Source organism: Eriocheir sinensis, chromosome 33 (genome assembly GCF_024679095.1).
Source record: "Eriocheir sinensis breed Jianghai 21 chromosome 33, ASM2467909v1, whole genome shotgun sequence".
Classification (NCBI taxonomy): domain Eukaryota; kingdom Metazoa; phylum Arthropoda; class Malacostraca; order Decapoda; family Varunidae; genus Eriocheir; species Eriocheir sinensis.
Genome location: NC_066541.1, coordinates 11433417 through 11450783, shown reverse-complemented (window position 1 = coordinate 11450783; position 17367 = coordinate 11433417). Strand labels below are relative to the sequence as shown.

Below are 17367 nucleotides of genomic sequence, written 5' to 3'. Positions count from 1 at the left end.
GTAATGTTTTTTCTCAATGACAGACAGACCCATTATCTTCTTTATTTTCTTCTCCGGAGGTCTACATGTATTTGCGGAGGCCTTACGTATTATTTGCGGAGGCCTACGTGCGGAGGCCTACATATTTGCATAGGCCTACGTATATTTGCGGAGGAATACGAATATATGTGTTTGCAGGAAAGGTCAATGCATGGTGCCATAATTATGTGACTTGTGGTGCTTGGGCAATAGTACCAATAAGAAATGTCCAGCAAGGTGTGCCAGGTGACAAGAGGAAGTATGAATGCGGAAATAAAACAGAGAATTGGGTACACATGCCTTGAAACACGAAAATAACAATAGTGGCAATTTCACGCGTGTGCCAACTATGTATATACCTACTTGATGGGGAGGTCAACGCTCGGTGCCATGTGTGAGCGCGCGTGGCAATATGAAGTAAAAAGAATAGCCAGCAAAGGACGCCATAGGTGGTTAGAGGAAGTGTGAACGGGGAAATAAAGTAGATAGAGATGATTAGAGGAAATGTAAATAGGGAAATAATGTAGGAAGAGATAATTAGAGGAAGTGTGAACGGGGAAATATAGCAGGTGGGGATAATTAAAGGAAGTGTGAACGGGGAAATATATAGCAGGTGGGGATAATTAGAGGAAGTGTGAACGGGGAAATATATAGCAGGTGGGGATAATTAGAGGAAGTGTGAACGGGGAAATATAGCAGGTGGGGATAATTAGAGGAAGTGTGAACGGGGAAATATATAGCAGGTGGGGGTAATTAGAGGAAGTGTGAACGGGGAAATATATAGCAGGTGGGGATAATTAGAGGAAGTGTGAACGGGGAAATAAAGCAGGTGGGGATAATTAGAGGAAGTGTGAACGGGGAAATAAAGCAGGGGGGGATAATTAGAGGAAGTGTGAACGGGGAAATATATAGCAGGTGGGGATAATTAGCAATATTACCTCGAAACACACAAAACTAAGAGAATAATGGGGTGGGCAATATTAAAAAAAAAAGCCAGTAAAAGGTGCCATGTGGTTAGAGGAAGTGTAAACGTGGGAATAAAGTAGAGATAATTGACTACATTACCTCGAAACATACAAAATAGGAGAATAGTGCCAATGGTCAACGCACTGTGCCTGGGCAATATTAGACAAAAAGAAAGGTTCAGCAAGAGTTACCAGAAGAGGTATAAGCGTGGAAATTATTGATTACATTACCTGGAAACATGGAAATAAGAGATAGCTGAATTATTTCCCGCCCGCGTTCCAACGTGTGCTTGCAGGGAGGATCAAAACATAGTCATGAAGTCAGAGGAGTGGCTATTTTCAGCTAATGTAAATAAAATAATACCAACTAAGAGTGCCAGATGACTAAATGATGTATGAATGTGGGTAAAAACTGAAGATAAATAGCCAGACTATCTTAAAACACACGAAAATATGAAATGACCGTGTCCACTTCCCGCCCTTTTTCGAACTGGGTGTTGCAGAGGGAGTTAAAACACGGTGCAGGAAAGTGACTATCTTTAACCAATATGGATATAGAATAACAGTCAGGGGATACCAGACAATTAAATGAAGTAGATCCATGTAAATAAAGTGAAGGAATTAAGCAGAGACACTAAAACACACGAAATATGAGATAACTGTTTCCACTTTCCCGCGCCATGACGTCAGAAGATAAACATTACAGTGCTTGCAGGAAGGGCCAAAACCAGGTGAGTGCCTAATTACGGGTGTCAGGCAGGGGGGGGGGTGTCAGGTGGTCCGAGGCACTGCGAGGGTGGAAGCGAGGTGGAGGAGCGGGAGATAATGGCTAATGGAGACGCTGTAGCCTGGGAGATGAGTAAGAGGTGGAGAAGATTCGGGAAGGTGGGTGAAGTAGGTTACCTCTTAGGACGTGGGTGCCAGGGACAGGAGGGGAGGAAGGGTGTGGGTGCCAGTGCTTTCGTCACCCCGGGGCAGAGAGGAAGTCACTGTTCTATCCATTCTTTGCCTCCACCTGCGCTGTTTCATAAGGTTAGGTCAAGCATATTTTTCGTTTTTTGACAGGGAGAGGTTTAGTTAGGTTACTTATTTGGGTTATGTTATATTTAAAGGTGGAGTTAATTTACTTTATTTGGTGGATGTGGGTTAATTCACGGTATAATTACAGAGGTACGCCCATTCTCTGCCTCCACTTGCGCTGTTTCATAAGGTCAGGTCAAGCATATTATTCGTTTTTTGACATGGAGAGGTTTAGTTAAGTTACTTATTTGGGTAGTGTTATATAATAATGTGGAGTTAATGTACTCTATTTGGTAGATGTGGGTCAATTCACAGTATAATTACAGAGGTACGCCCATCTTGCTGCAAAGGACATCTGTGACTCATTTTTGAGATATTAATTACTTAAACTCTGGTCTGTTGGGGACATATCAAGTGATCTGTTTTTGCTTATTGCATTTTGGCAATAGGGCACAGGTCAGGTTAGGTTAGTTTCAATTTATTTAAGTTATAGGTTAGGCCAAGTTAGGTTAGATTTACTTAAGTTAGGTCAGGTTAGGTTATGTTAGATTTATTTTGGTTAGCTTTGTTATGTTAGATTGTTTATGGTAATTATTTGTGATATGCTTCTTATTGCACTGTTGTGTTGTCACTGCTGATTGGCAGTGGAGGTAGCGGCTCAACTCTGGTGGTGGGAGAGTCCTTCTTCCTCTTGTGAGGCCTTTAAGTGCATAGTTTTTCTCATTACTGTCTTGTGAGGATGGAACATATTATTTTGGGCGAATTTTGAATTGTTTACTCAGAATTTGCATTATATACTTGTTTCTTGCACTTTTGTTTGGAAGAGGGAGGGGGTGAGAAAACAAATAAAGGTGATTTATGAGAGAATTTTTTTTTCTTTTTCTTTTTGCAGGTTGAACACGGGCATCTAGCAGCATGTTCTGCTGGGGCTCCACCCTCAGCGGGGAGCTGGGTGTGGGAGCGCCCGAGGTGGAGCAGCTCCTCCTCCCCTCCTTCATGGACTTTTCTGAGTCATGGAATGTAAAGCAAGGTTGGTTTGGTGTGGAGGGAGTGGAGCATGGTGGACCTAGATAGACTCAACGTGTGTCATCTTGAATCAGTGACCTCAATATGTATGTTTCATCCCCTATTACCTGTGTACACCCTAATTCTTTTCTGTTTGGTACTATAATGCCTGTAGTGTACAGACTGATGTATGCCTCTCATTGTCAAGGCTGCCAAGCTAGGACTAAATGTGTGTCATCTTGAAGTAGTAACTATTCTCTCTCCTAACATACATACCCTAATTTCTTCTATCTATTTGTGTCTATTTATAATGATATGTCCTGCATTAAGGCTGTTAAGCTAAGACTTGAGTGTGCATCTTCTTAAAGCAGTTGCCTCGGGACTGACCCACTCGCTGCTCCTGACTGAGGACGGCGTGGTGTACAGCTGTGGCAACAATGAGGCGGGGCAGCTAGGACACTCCAAGATCACCCGCAGACCAGGTGAGCCTTAGTTAGACCAGGGGTGTAAGCTCTCACCTCCAGCAGGTTGTGGCACTATGCTTGTATACCTCAATTAATCAATGAATCTCCCCATCATAGTATTCTTGTATTTTTTTATTATTATTATTTTTATTCCTCCTTCAGAGCGAGTGGATGAACTCCAGAATCATACCATCACCCAGGTGTCTGCAGGTGACCAGCATTCGTTAGCACTGACCTCCTGGGGGCTGGTGAGTAAGGTGGACCAGGAGGAGAAGGAACTGAATTTTTTTTATCACTTCTACTATTCTACGTACTAGTCAATATTTTTACTACTACTACTACTACTACTACTACTATTAGGCTGCGGTCACACAGTCACAATCATGACTCCCGGCGCCCTCCTGACGTCGGACCACGCACTGACAGTTTTGGAATGCCGCGGTGTCAGACGTATGTTACAGCCATTGTAAGTAGATCCCCTTGAGTGCTGACCATTGCCGATGTCGAAACGACGTTGTTACGATGTTGTTGAGATGGACATCCGACGGTCATAGCTTATTCACAACGGGTGACAGATGTTGGGGAGGGCCCCGATTGTTTTGAAATTTCCAAAACTGTCGCTGAGTGGCCCGATAGTGGGAGGAGCCAGGACCCCCGGGGATTCATGATCGTGACTATGTGACCGCGGCCTTACTACTTCTACTACTACTACTACTGTTACTGCTACTGCTACTGCTACTACTACTACTACTACTACTACAACTACTTCTTCAGATCTTTGCGTGGGGCGACAACTTCTACGGGCAGCTCGGCATCAACTCCACAGAGGCCAACATCTCCACACCGCAGCTCGTCAAAAGCATGGCGAGGAAGCAGACAGTCCAGGTCGCTAGTGGCTCCAACCATACCCTCGCCCTTACTGCAGGTGGGTATTGTCACTTTAGTTGATGCTGTTACTGAAATGAAGGATAAGAAATAACACTAGCAGAAATTACTAGCTCTGAGTCTGTGTTCTTTCACTTAATAAAAAGGAAATGAAAAAGATGGGGGAGGTTGGGATGAATAACACCAGCTAATAGAATTTTTAGATGACTAGGTTTTTGTTTCTTCCATCACCTCAATAAGTAGGTAGAAAAATAAATGAAATAACACAAGCTAACAAAAATTCCAGATTATAAATAGAAAAAAATGTCGACAAAATTTTTTGGATTATGAGGTTTATATTTTTACCATCAACACAATAAATTGGTGTAAAAAAAGAAAATAAGATGAGCTAAGAAGATTTCTAGATTATGTAAAAAAGATAAAAACATCCAGACAATGAAAAAGAAAAAGAGAAAGCATGCCAACAAAATTTCCAGATGGTGAGGTGTACGGATGGGGGCGTAACCACCTGGGGCAGCTGGGTCTGGGGCATCAGCAAGGGCCGCAGAAGGAGCCGTCGCTGATCACCTCCCTCTCCGGCTCTCCACTGGTGTACTTGGCTGCCGCGGGACACCACTCGGCTGCCCTCACCCTGTCTGGATTCCTGCTCACCTGGGGCTCAAACAAACATGGCCAACTGGGGTACACTCCAAAAAAGGATCCAGAGTTGAGGTGGGTTCTGGCAGATGTGTTTTTGTTGTAACAGAAGTTGTAGGAGAAGTGAAAGATGTGCCCAGTTAGAGTATAGATGCCTTAGTGGGGTGTGGTGGTATAGCAGGTTAGAGTGCCAAGCCAAGTGTATGAAGAGTCAGGGTGTGTGACTCTCTTGTGACACTTGTAAGTCATTCATGTGTGTGGCGTGCCTCATTGTGCTCTGTGCTGTTCAATGCTATGATTACGATCACCGCCACCACTTCGCCCTCACCACTCTGTTGCACAAGACTGTACTCCAGAGTCATAGGTTTATATTTATATGGCTTTGTTCTACTCCAGCTCCCCTGAGGTGTCTTAATCTTTTATGTAAGAATAATTCAGAATTACTAGTAAACTCAGAAAAATCCCTGCTTTGACTGTGTCACCTTGCTACGACATGAATGCTTTCCAGAGTCGAGTATCTAGACACCCAACCGAAACTGATGTTCTCTTTCAGCTACTTTTACTGTCCTCTTCTTGCATGAACAGCATTATAGCGGTATGATATGTATCTTTAGTTTCACCCTTGAAGTGAACCAATAAAAAAATAAAAAGATAAATAAAATAAAATGAAATCAGTAAAAGCCCCTCCAATGCCAAATCAATGAATCCCATTGAAATAACACCTCCATTTAGTGTGAATTCCATTTACACGTATTTCCTCAGTACCTATTGTGATATATATAGAGTCTATTGCAATATATAAAATACAAATAACCAATATGAAAATAATGACTCTTTTGTGCTCACAGCCACACACCCACGCTGGTCCCCAATCTTGCCTCTTACTCAGAACCGATTCCTTACGTGTCCTTGGGGGAGGGGCACACGGCTGCTCTCGACTCTCTGGGCAAGGTATGCGCTGGGATGGTGTGTTGGTGGTGTATTGTGTATTTTTGTGTTGTGCTGTGTGTGTTATGATATGCAGGAATTGAGTTACATTTGTAGGGTCTTGTATCTGAGTCTCAATTGGTCAAACTTATGCTTAACCTCATTCAAGGGTTGACTTATTTATCTATTTTTTCTTTTTATAAGTGTCTTGTTTGTTGACTGTCACCATCATTTCAATCCTCCCTTCTTTATTCCTTTCTTCTTCATCCCATTTTCATTTATCCTCTCTTTTCCACCTTCAGTTGTGGACCTTTGGCTACGGGCGTTACGGTCAGCTTGGACATGGCAGCAATGACGACTGCAGCATACCCAGGACTGTCCTTGACCTCTGTGGCTCCCGAGTGGGTCAGGTCGCCTGCGGGAGAGGTCATACTCTTGTGTATATCCCATCACAGGTACAGAAGAGGAGAGAGGAATGAGATAGGAGAGAGACTGTGGAGGGAGGGAGAGGGAGATGAAGTTACATAAGAACATAAGAATGTAAGGAGTCTGCAAGGAGGGAGGGAGAGAGAGATGAGGGTGGAGGGAGATTGTGGAGGGAGGGAGAGATAGATGAGGGTGGAGGGAGATTGTGGAGGGAGGGAGAGATAGATGAGGTTGGAGGGAGATTGTGGAGGGAGGGAGAGAGGGATGAGGCTGGGAGAGTGTTTATATTTAAGGAGGAGGGAGGGAGAGAGGAATGAGGTTAGGGGATGGGCTTATATATTCAAAGTGGAGGGAGGGAGAGAAGGATGAGGTTGAGAGCGAGATTGTAAAGGGAGAGAGAGAGGGATGAGGCTAGGAGCTGTATTTATATATTCAGGGTGGAGGAAGGGAGAGAAGGATGAGGGTTGGGAGGGAGACTGTGGAGGGAGGGAGAGAGTGGTGAAGTGTAGGATGTGTTTATATTAAGGCAGACGGAGGGAAAGAGGGATGTGGGTAAGAGATGTTTCTATTTATCCAAGCTTTTCTCTGATCACCCCTTCCCCCAGTTCACACATTTCCTCCCACAGGGTCAGCTCTACGCCTTCGGGCAGGGACTCTCAGGGCAGCTGGGGATCAAGACGCCCCACAATCGCAACCTTCCCCAGGTGGTGGTGGGCCCCTGGCGCTCCCCAGGGGGTGTTAGCCTCCTGAACTACTCAGAGGAGCTGGAGGAGGAGACCCCCAGGGTGTATGTACGGAAGGTGAGGAGGAGGAAAAATGAAGAGGAGGGTGGTGGAAGGAGTGGAAGTAAGGAATAAGGAAGTTTAGAAGGTGGAGGATCAAGAGAAGGAAAATAAACATGAATTATAGAAGTAGTAATGAAATTTATAGTGGATTTTCTAAGTAGGAGAAATAGGAGGCAGAGGAGGAGAAGAGGAAACAGCTGCTGATAGCCTGTTATTATCCATCTTCCCCATCCATTAACCTATTCAACCTCCACTAGAAACCTTATCATCTGTGCACTAACCACTTGACTGCTTAATCTGTTCCATTCATCCAACAACATTTGTAAACCAGTTCTTGCTTATCTAATTCAATCTAAGTTCATCTAATATAACACCCCACACCCACACCTCCCCTCTTGCCTCTCACCCCAGATCTTTGCCGGGGGTGACGTGAGCATGGCGGCGGTGAGCAAGGAACCAGGGGCGGCCGAGGACTACTGCCAGCTTCACAACTCGGCTCCTTACACTCCCCTGCGGCTAGAGGAGGAGAAGATTGCCCAACTGGTCGCCATCTCGGAGGATGACATGATTGACGACGACTTGTTTTCGTAAGTGTTTGTGTTGATGTGTGCGATGTGTGTGTTCTTATTTAGCTGTTCCTTCGTGATTGTATTTTTTTTGTGTGTTATCCTATTTGTTCATTGTATTTTCCTTTGTATTCTTATTTGTTTTCTTTGTTGTATTTTTTGTATTTTCTTTGTAGTTTCCTCTATTCATTGTATTCCTTTGTGTCCTTATTACGTTGTTCTTTCCTAACTATTTATTTGTTTTTTCTACACTGTATTCTTTGTATTTTTCTTTGTATTCTTATTTGATTGTTCTTTATATAACTGTATTTTTGTATTTTCCTCCTAATTGTATTTTTTTCTGGACTGAGTCAGACTTCAAAACCTTCTCATGTTCTGTTGTTCATAATGCTTCTCTTCTCACACTCTCCCAACCTTTGACACTCCCACCCTTCCTCTCTCATCCTCTCACACACACATACACACACACATTCACTCACCTCCCACTCTCCCAGGTATGCTGAGGTTGTGTTTGCCAGCATGGCGGCGTGGAACAGCTCCTTTACGCGTGACGGCGCAAACAAACACACACACGGCCTCGACTACAGGCTGGCTGAGGAGTGTGTGGCCCGGCTCGGTCGCATCACCAGGGAGTCCATAAAGGAAGTGGTGAGTTGTAGGGTTCTAGTGGTTGTGATTTGAATGGTAATGGCAATAATGTGATTAGTCGAATATATAACCAAGGCTTCCATTTGTGTTCATTAATTGCTGCTGTTATTATGGGGCTAGATTATGAATTTGGTGAAGTTAAGTTCTTAATTTGGTAGCAGTAGTATTTGTAAAGAGAAAGAAGAAAGAGGTAGAAAAATCTAAAGGGAAAAAGGATGTCTAGGTAAAATTGTGGAATGAGGAGGAAGAGGAGGAGGAGGAAGTCGGAAAAAGGCATGTGTTTGTTAATTTATCAATCAAATAAGGCTAGGCATACTTATATTTGATTACAACTTATCAAAAATAATAGTAATAACAATAATAGTTCTAATACTGATAATTATGATGATGTTGCAGGTACAAGCAGGGATCCAAAGTGTAGTGTCTCAGCTGCCCACCAACCCCGTCAGCTCCGATTCCCTTCGCTGCTTTGTGCTGCTGCCTCTCTACAAGGACTTCATGGACCCCAAACACATCACCAACCTGCAGATGCCTTACGCCGAGGCTGTGCTCAAGCTTAACAAGGAGATGGCGGAAGTGTTTAGTAAGTCTGGGCGGGATGTTATGTTTGTGATTGTTATTTTTTTATTTTATGGTAAAGGAGGCAGACTAAGGACTACATGAATAATGAAAAAAGTTCCATTAGGTGTTTCTTATAGGTAGTGTTAACCCGGTAGCAGAAGGGATCATGTTTCTTAATGGTCCCCCAAGCGAGAAAAATGAGTAAAAATCATGCCTCACACAAACCATTTCATAATATATATCAAAGCATTTGTGATCAGATTATGTATCATCTATTTTTTGGGGTTTATATGATGGCACAAATTGGCCTGTCGCTGCTACACGGTAAAGCCACAAATTTGGCCTGTCGCTGCTACTGGGTTAACGAAAGGAGATATCCCAAACAATGCCAAATTGATACTCCCCTGTCCTGAAAAAGCTTAAGTTGTAGGAAGGAGGAAACACAGAAGGAAAAATGTTAGAATTTGTCAAGGATAAGGATGAAAGACTGAAGATAACTGCTGAAGTTGATATAAAAAACATGATAATAAATAATGAAAAAAAATGGTACCAGGTGCTTCTTATAGTGTAAATAGGAGGTGCAAAGAAAAGTATCAAATCTAGGTGTAGTTGTGTTGTGGTTCTCTGTCTTGAAAAAGTTAAAGTTGAGGAAGAAAGGAAATGCTTAAGAGAGGAAGGTTGTTATTGAGTTTGGCAGTGACCAGAATGAAACACTATCCACTATATTGTGATCCTTACAAACTAATGGAAGAAGATGCAAAAAGAAGAAGGATTAAACTTAGGTGCAATGGTGTCTTTATACTTCCCCTTTTTGAAAGAGTGAAAGTTTGAGGAAGGAGGAAATGTAGCCAAAAGAAGTCTGTTACCGAGATGGAACAGGGTGAAAAACTGAAGATGCCTCTGAAATTAATATTGAAAGTATGATGGTTCTTTCTCTTTCTCTCTGCACAGAATCATGGATGTCTGCTCTTCCTCGCGACTTCATCCTACGTCTGGTGTCCATCTGCAAGAATGTGATTGTGCAGATCCTGAACACAGCTCAACAGTCCAACTCTGAGGTGAGAGAGAGAGAGAGATCCTTTATTTCTTTACCATTACAAATTACTGATAAAAAAGATATAATATTAGCAGTATAAGAAACAGTCAACTTCATCTATTTATTATTTTAACAACTAACAACCCATTTTGCATTGTAAGATCGGACTTTACAAATTACAACCCACTCTGTCCCACAAGCAGACTGACCGTCGTGCGCTGCTCTCCTCCCTGCGTATCCTGGCCCTGGTGCATGGGGAGAACTTCAAGGGCGGCTCCAAGACGGCCCGCCTTTCGTACGAAGAGTTCTACATCCCGGAGATCGCTGAGAAGATCGACATCCGCAACGACTACCTCAACTGGATGAACAACAAGCTGCGCCCTGCCCTTAGAACTGGGGTGAGTGGATGTGCTGCAATGAACTAGGCTGTTGATTGACTATTTATTTATCCTCACATTCATCTATCTATTTATCATATTTATATAAAGGCTGGCCTCTAACAATACGTACATCAACATATGTAACTGCACCTAATAGGCTATTAATAAATGTTGCATATTCATGTCTAATTGTTTTCAGAGCCCCATCTCCTTCTGTGAGTACCCCTTCCTCTTTGATGCTCAGGCCAAGACTCTTCTGCTCAGGTGTGATGCCACGCGTCAGGTGAGCATAATGAGGGGAGGTGCAGAAGAAGGAGGAGGAGAAGTAGTGGTGGGAAAATGTAAGAGAAAATGGGCAGAAAATGTAAAAGAAAAAAGAAGAAAATGCATATATATATGTTTAAATGGAGAAGGAAGAGGAGGATAAGCAGGAATATTTGTAAAAAGAAGACAGGTAGAAAAATGCAAGGAAAAAAAGGTATGGTTAGGTAAAAGTGTGGAAGGAGGAGAAAGAGTGGTTAAGAGAAAGGTGTGTAAGAAGGAGGAAAAGGAGGAAAAATAGAAGTAGTTGTATAGAGAAAAAAAGGGATAGAAAAATGTAATGAGAAAAAGTGTAATATAAGTAAAAGTTAGAAAGAAAGAGGAAAGATAGTGGTAAAGAGAAAGGTGTGAGTTTGCTATGCAATTATTGGCAAGTATTATATTTTACCTGTGTATCTAGAAAGGTAGGGCCTGTGAGATCTTTTCCTTGGTATGTCATGCTGTGTTCTCTTGTGCCACAGATGCAGGGAGCCATCCGGGAGGCTGTGCTGAACAGTAACCCAATGCTGTGGCTGTTTGACCCTGCCCAGGTGTGTATACTGCTGTGTGTGTGTGTGTGTGTGTGTGTGTGTGTGTGAGAGAGAGTGTGTGTGTGAGTGAGAGTGTGTGTATATATTTTATTTGTAGTTTTGCTTGTCAGGCTTGTAATGTCATGAATTTTACCACATTTCACACTTTTTCATATAATTGTTTAACTTATTCACATTTAAGACAAACCTTATTACTTTTCATGTGTGTGTAGGTGTGAGTGTGGATGTGGGTGTTAGGGAGAGAGAGTGTGAGTGAGTGAGTGAGTGAGTGACTTTATTTATATATTTACCTGTTTATCATTATATTTATCTTGGGAGAGAGAGAGAGAGAGAGAGAGAGAGAGAGAGAGAGAGAGAGAGAGAGAGAGAGAGAGAGAGAGAGAGAGAGAGAGAGAGAGAGAGAGAGAGAGAGAGAGAGAGAGAGAGAGAGAGAGAGAGAGAGAGAGAGAGAGTATATTTATCTATTCACCTGTTTATCCAGTTATATTTACCTTAGGAGAGAGAGAAAGTGTGAGAGTGAATGAGTGAGAATAAGTGAATTTATCTATTTACATGTTTATCCAGTTACATTTACTTTTTATCCCCCTGAGACATGACCACCCTCCCCTCCCCCTCCCTCAATGACCCTCTCATGTGCACACACCAACATCGTCTCATCATGTACATCCAGGTTCAGTTTCTCAACGTCCACATCCGGCGCACACACATAGTGGAGGACACCATCAACCAACTCCTGCATCATGAGATCACCGACTACAAGAGGCCGCTCAAGGTGGGTCAAATACTCTGCTTGTGTTTGGTAGTTCATATCCCATTCTTTATTTTTATTTATTTATTTATTTATTTATTTATTTTTTTTTTTTTAGCCCTTGAACTAGTACCTCCTTTGCTATGAGAAGTAATATATATCAGGAAAAAATGCTTCTCTTTCCTCTTTCACTCTTTTCCCTGCTTCCTTTCCTAGTTTTCTTGTTTCTTCCTCTCTCCCTTTTTTGCTATCTTTATATCTTTCTTTTTTTGACATGTTTTCACTCTTTGTCTTCCTTTCTTAATTTCTTCTTTTCATTTTATCTTCTTTCCTTTCTTCCTTTCTTCCTTTCTTTGTTTCTTTTCCCACCCTCTCTCCCTTTCTTTCTTAGTTCATTTATTTTTTCCTGGTTTCATTTCATCCTTCCTCGCTCTCTCCTTTATTCTTTTCATCACTCCATTTATCATCCCCCTCTCCATTCCTCCTATTTCTCTATCTCATCCATCTAATCATCTTTTACTTCCACCATCCTTCTTTCCCTTTATTCATCCATTTCTCCTTCCCTCTCATTATTCCACCATCCCTCCACCCCTCCATTCACTGATACTTCCTTCCATCTTTTTATTCATTCCTCCATCCCTCTTTCCCATTATCTATCCATTTCTCCTTTTTTGCCACTACTTCTCCATCCCATCCACTCATTAATCCATTCATGCATCCTTCCACCTCTTTACCCTCCTTCCATCCATAACTCCACAGGTCCACTTCATAGGAGAGGAGGCTGAGGATGCAGGAGGTGTGAGGAAGGAGTTCTTCATGCTGCTGCTGCGAGAGATCCTCAACCCTGACTATGGCATGTTCACAGAGTACTCAGAGACCAAGGCCATCTGGTTCAAGGAGAGCGCATTTGAGGCAGACGCAACGTACGCATTGATTGGTGTGTAATCGTGTTTGTGTAGTGATGGTGGTGGTAGTGGTGGTGTGTAGAGAGGGAGATGGAGAAAGGGTGTGGGTGTTTATCAGTTTAGTTGTGTGTGTGTGTATGTACTTTATTTATCTACTTGTGTGTGTGTGTGTAAAGTTTTTTTTTTATAGTTGTTTGTGTATTTATCCAGTTTGTGTGTGTGTGTGTGTGTGTGTGTGTGTGTGTAAGCCAGAAACATTCCATTATTCATGTACCTTTTTTTCTCATCTCTGCATTGTATACTTTAATATTTTTTTTCTTCTTGTTTTTAACCTGTACAGTTGAATTATAATGTGACAAGTAAGCCTACCCATATATCTTTCTATTCATCTATTCAAGTATCTATCTTTATCTATTTATTTGTCTAGGGATTGTCTGTGGTCTTGCCATCTACAACTTCACCATCATCAACCTGCCATTCCCTATTGCTCTGTACAAGAAACTGCTCGGGGGGGCGGTGGGGCTGGATGACCTCAGCGACCTTGACCCTTCTCTGACCAGGTGGGTGGTTAGTGTACTCTGACCTGCCATGACCTTCCTTTCTTTCCTGTTGTCTGTTCATCACTCCATTTGTTATCCCAGTCTCCCTTCCTCCTGTTCCTCCCTTTATCTCATAGCCTGTTCTACCATATAAGGGAAAATAAGGATGTTAAATGAAAAGAAGAAAAAGGAGATAATGACCTTGAGTGATGGAGTATTGAAAGAAATGACCATCTTGAATTTGATTTTTGGGGGCTTCACTGACTATTTCTTTGGCTTAGTGTACTTCAGACAGGAACAAGGAATTTAGGATCACACATTATTATGCTTAAATACATCCCAGACCAAGTAATATTTTTGGGATTCATTTCCATAAACTCTCCCTTCGAATATGGCTCCCCCTCCCTCATGGTTTCCCTCTTTCTCTCCTTAGTCCCTCACTCCTTTCTTCCCACACCCTCCCTTACTTCTTCTCTCTCTCCTTTCCTCCCTCCCTCAGTCCTTCCATTGCTCACTCTCCTTCCTTCCCATACCCCTCTCAATCACTTTTTCTTTTCCTCCCTCCCTCCCTCCTTCCTTCCCACACTTCATCACTCACTCTACCCCTCCCTCCTCAGATCACTAAGGGACTTGCTGGAGTACGAGGGGAATGACGTGGAGGATGTGTACTGCCTCAACTTCACCATCACGCAGGACTACTTTGGGGAGGCCAAGAGCATCCCCCTTAAGGCTGACGGGGAGAACATTCCTGTCACGGCGCAAAACAAGTGAGTGGGGCGGAACAAGTGGTATGGGTGGGGTAGAACAAGTGAACCAACCAAGGGCTTAAAATAATGTAAAGAACTTATGCAACATTTTACTTCATTATAGAAAGACAGAAATATAAAAATACACACCTATTTAATGTATTTTAAACCACATATATCCAGTCACTCAATCTGTTTTATCCTCCCATCTATCAATCTTTCCTAATCTATCTATCTTTCTGTCTTATCTTTATTTCGTCCATTCTATCTATTTTCTCATATGTCTATCCTCCTGCAGGCAAGAATATGTCGACCTGCTGGTAGAGTACAAGCTTTCGAGCGGCATAGAGAGCCAGTACAAGGCCTTCCATGACGGCTTCTATCGCGTGTGTGGCGGCATCGTGCTCAAGCTCTTCCAGCCCATGGAGTTGATGGACCTTGTGACTGGGAACGAAAACTACTCCTGGGCTGAACTGGAGAAGAACACTGAGTACAAGGTAATGAGGAGGAGGAGGAGGAGGAGGCAGGTGTGTATGTCTAAAAATAATGTTTGTATAATTTAATATTTCCTTAATTTGATATCAGATACTTGCTGTGTTAAAATTAATTCCTTCCCTTTCTTGCTTTCCTTTTCTCTCTTTTTCTGTATTTCTTTCTTACTTTTTTTCTCTCTTTCTCTCACACAGGGTGAGTACTACCCAGACCACCAAATCGTCAAGACGTTTTGGGAAGTCTTTCACGAACTTTCACTTGACCAGAAGAAGCAGTTTTTGAAGTTCTTGACGGGTACTGATCGTGTGCCAATCCTGGGCATGAAGGTGAGAGGGATGGGGGGGGGGGGGGGGGATATGAGAGAGGGAGAGAATCTTTATTATGTTTTAATGAACTTTTAAGGTAAAGTATCAAAATAAATGGATGGTGAATGGTTGATTTTTGCTTAGATTGAATGTAAAGAATAGCAAAAGAAAATCGGAATGAAAGAGCATGAAAAAGTAAGTATCAAAATAAATGGATGGATGAATGGTTTATTGTAACTTAAAGTGAATGATAATAATACACAAAAGTAAATAAGGAATGAAAAAGCATGAAAGAAAACCAGAAACCTGAAGAAAACTAACCATCACTTTCCCCTTCCTCATTTCCCCTCCTCCTCCACACACAGGCCGTCAAGATGATCATACAGAGCACAGCTGACGACTCGTACCTGCCCGTAGCCCACACCTGTATTGCTCAGCTGGACCTGCCCACGTATAACACTAAGGAGAAGCTAAAATACAAGCTCCTACAAGCCATCCAGCAGAGTGAAGGGTTTGGGCTTGTGTGATGAAGGAGAGGGAGAGGGAACGAGAGGAAGAGAGAGGAGAGGGGTGTGGTGAAAGGGAGAGATAGAAAAGGAGAGGAAGAAAGAGGAGAGTGGTGTGATAAAAGGGAGAGATAAGAAAGGAGAGGAAGAAAGAGGAGAGGGGTGTGATAAAAGGGAGAGAGAGGAAAGGAGAGGAAGAAGGAGGAGAGGGAGGGTTGATATGTGGCTGTGAGTCTCAATGCTTAATAATGGCAGTTAATGGAGTCAAGTTTTATGTAAGGGGCACTACTTTAATAATTCATCAAACTCCAGTATACCTAGTCTTGCTGATTCATTATTATTTATTATTATTGTTACTATTACTATTATTTTTATGTCCATGTGTAGTATCTGTGTGTTAACTTTGTCTTTTCCTACTCATTTTCTTTTTCTTTATTTTCTTTTGTGTGTTTAATTTCTGTGTGTATTATTTCACTTTATTTACCCTTGTTTTATTTTTTAGTATGAAAAATTTATAGCTAGGAAGGCACTTTATTTTTTCAGCAGAATTTATGTCAGAGAATTATCTGTATTATCATTATTATTATTGTTGTTATTATTATTCATTATTTAAATGGCCCTGCTTTGGATTGATTTTTTTTTTTTTTTTAAGTGTTAAATGGATAATCAGTCACATGGTTGATGAATGGAAAGTCAATTTTTTTCACCTTTTTTCCTCCTCCTCCTCCTCTTTCTTCTTTCTTTTCTTTTTTTCTTCCCCTGTTTCTTCTTATTCTTGCTTTTTTTTTTTCTACTTTTTTTCATCTTCCATTACTACTACTACTACTACTACTACTACTACTACTACTACTACTACATAATACATAATACAACCTACTTAGTATACAATCAAGAAAACACAGTCACTCCTATCTTAGCTTGTGGTTGTTCTCAGTCATCTATGCTGTTCTTCTTTTTGAACTTTGTATGTATTTTCCTATTTTTTGCTGATTAGAGAAGATTGTAAGTGCCTATAGAAGATGACACTGATGATAATGACTAATAGTAATGAAAGGATGATTGTTTTATTATCCTCTCTCTCTCTCTCTCTCTCTCTCTCTCTCTCTCTCTCTCTCTCTCTCTCTCTCTCTCTCTCTCTCTCTCTCTCTCTCTCTCTCTCTCTCTCTCTCTCTCTCTCTCTCTCTCTCTCTCTCTCTCTCTCTCTCTCTCTCTCTCTCTCTCTCTCTCTCTCTCTCTCTCTCTCTCTCTCTCTCTCTCTCTCTCTCTCTCTCTCTCTCTCTCTCTCAAAAAAAACCCACAAACACCAAGGAAAAAAGTGAGAAGAGAAAATAAATAAAAAGGGAGGGAGAGAAAAAAAGGTAAGAAGACAAAGGGAGTCGAGAACATGACTTGTGTCCAGCCATCATCGTCCTTCCCTTCCCTATTTTTTGCTGATTAGAGAAGATTGTAAGTGCCTATAGAAGATGACACTGATGATAATGACTAATAGTAATGAAAGGATGATTGTTTTATTATTCTCTCTCTCTCTCTCTCTCTCTCTCTCTCTCTCTCTCTCTCTCTCTCTCTCTCTCTCTCTCTCTCTCTCTCTCTCTCTCTCTCTCTCTCTCTCTCTCTCTCATACTTCCTGGGCAACAGAGGCATGTCCAGATGATGATTAAATGTAGCTCTGGTGGGGGGTGATGGGAACACAAGTCAATCAGGAATGCCGCCACTTAAAAGAAAAAGCCTGCCCATGCTACTATTTTTTTATAGCAGGGTCTGACCCCTTCCCATAAATAAAAAAAGAAATTGCCACGCTGGAGAGACTAAAAAAACGGGGACTAATTAATATCAACAGCAATTAGGACCATTAATTTACGTACCATGTCAATCGCCATTCGCTCTTTACTTCGAGCGGGTCCACACATGAGGGCAGACGCTGGCATCCCTCGCGCCGCGTGAGAGGCCTTTGGG

At 42.1% G+C, this 17367-nt stretch overlaps 1 protein-coding gene across 7 annotated transcripts; it reads left to right on the top strand.

Moving 5' to 3' along the window:
* The first annotated feature begins 1648 nt into the window (after positions 1-1648).
* On the top strand, positions 1649-16468 carry LOC127006723 (probable E3 ubiquitin-protein ligase HERC4). Of its 7 annotated transcripts, none has more exons than XM_050876968.1 (23): positions 1649-1714; positions 2896-3033; positions 3377-3490; positions 3635-3720; positions 4247-4397; positions 4834-5068; positions 5842-5944; positions 6223-6375; positions 6973-7146; positions 7543-7718; positions 8192-8345; positions 8742-8928; positions 9858-9964; positions 10143-10340; positions 10522-10605; positions 11105-11173; positions 11844-11945; positions 12681-12858; positions 13254-13386; positions 13983-14132; positions 14410-14608; positions 14798-14929; positions 15274-16468. In XM_050876968.1, the coding sequence occupies exons 2-23, from the start codon at positions 2919-2921 to the stop codon at positions 15433-15435; spliced, it is 3162 nt and encodes a 1053-aa protein (XP_050732925.1). In that variant the 5' UTR covers positions 1649-1714; positions 2896-2918; the 3' UTR covers positions 15436-16468. The 7 variants fall into 7 exon arrangements, with proteins under 7 accessions (XP_050732925.1, XP_050732927.1, XP_050732930.1 ...); XM_050876970.1 differs by lacking the exon at positions 1649-1714 and adding an exon at positions 1743-1868; XM_050876973.1 differs by lacking the exon at positions 1649-1714 and adding an exon at positions 1877-2015 and having other exon boundaries at positions 3380-3490; positions 10146-10340.
* The last annotated feature ends 899 nt before the right edge of the window (positions 16469-17367 follow it).

Bases quoted from the DNA above. Each gene is read 5' to 3' on its own strand.
- LOC127006723 (XM_050876968.1), top strand. From the start codon at position 2,919: ATGTTCTGCTGGGGCTCCACCCTCAGCGGGGAGCTGGGTGTGGGAGCG. The intron at 3,034-3,376 runs GTTGGTTTGGTG...ATCTTCTTAAAG, and splicing joins GTCATGGAATGTAAAGCAAG to CAGTTGCCTCGGGACTGACC. The intron at 3,491-3,634 runs GTGAGCCTTAGT...TTCCTCCTTCAG, and splicing joins CAAGATCACCCGCAGACCAG to AGCGAGTGGATGAACTCCAG.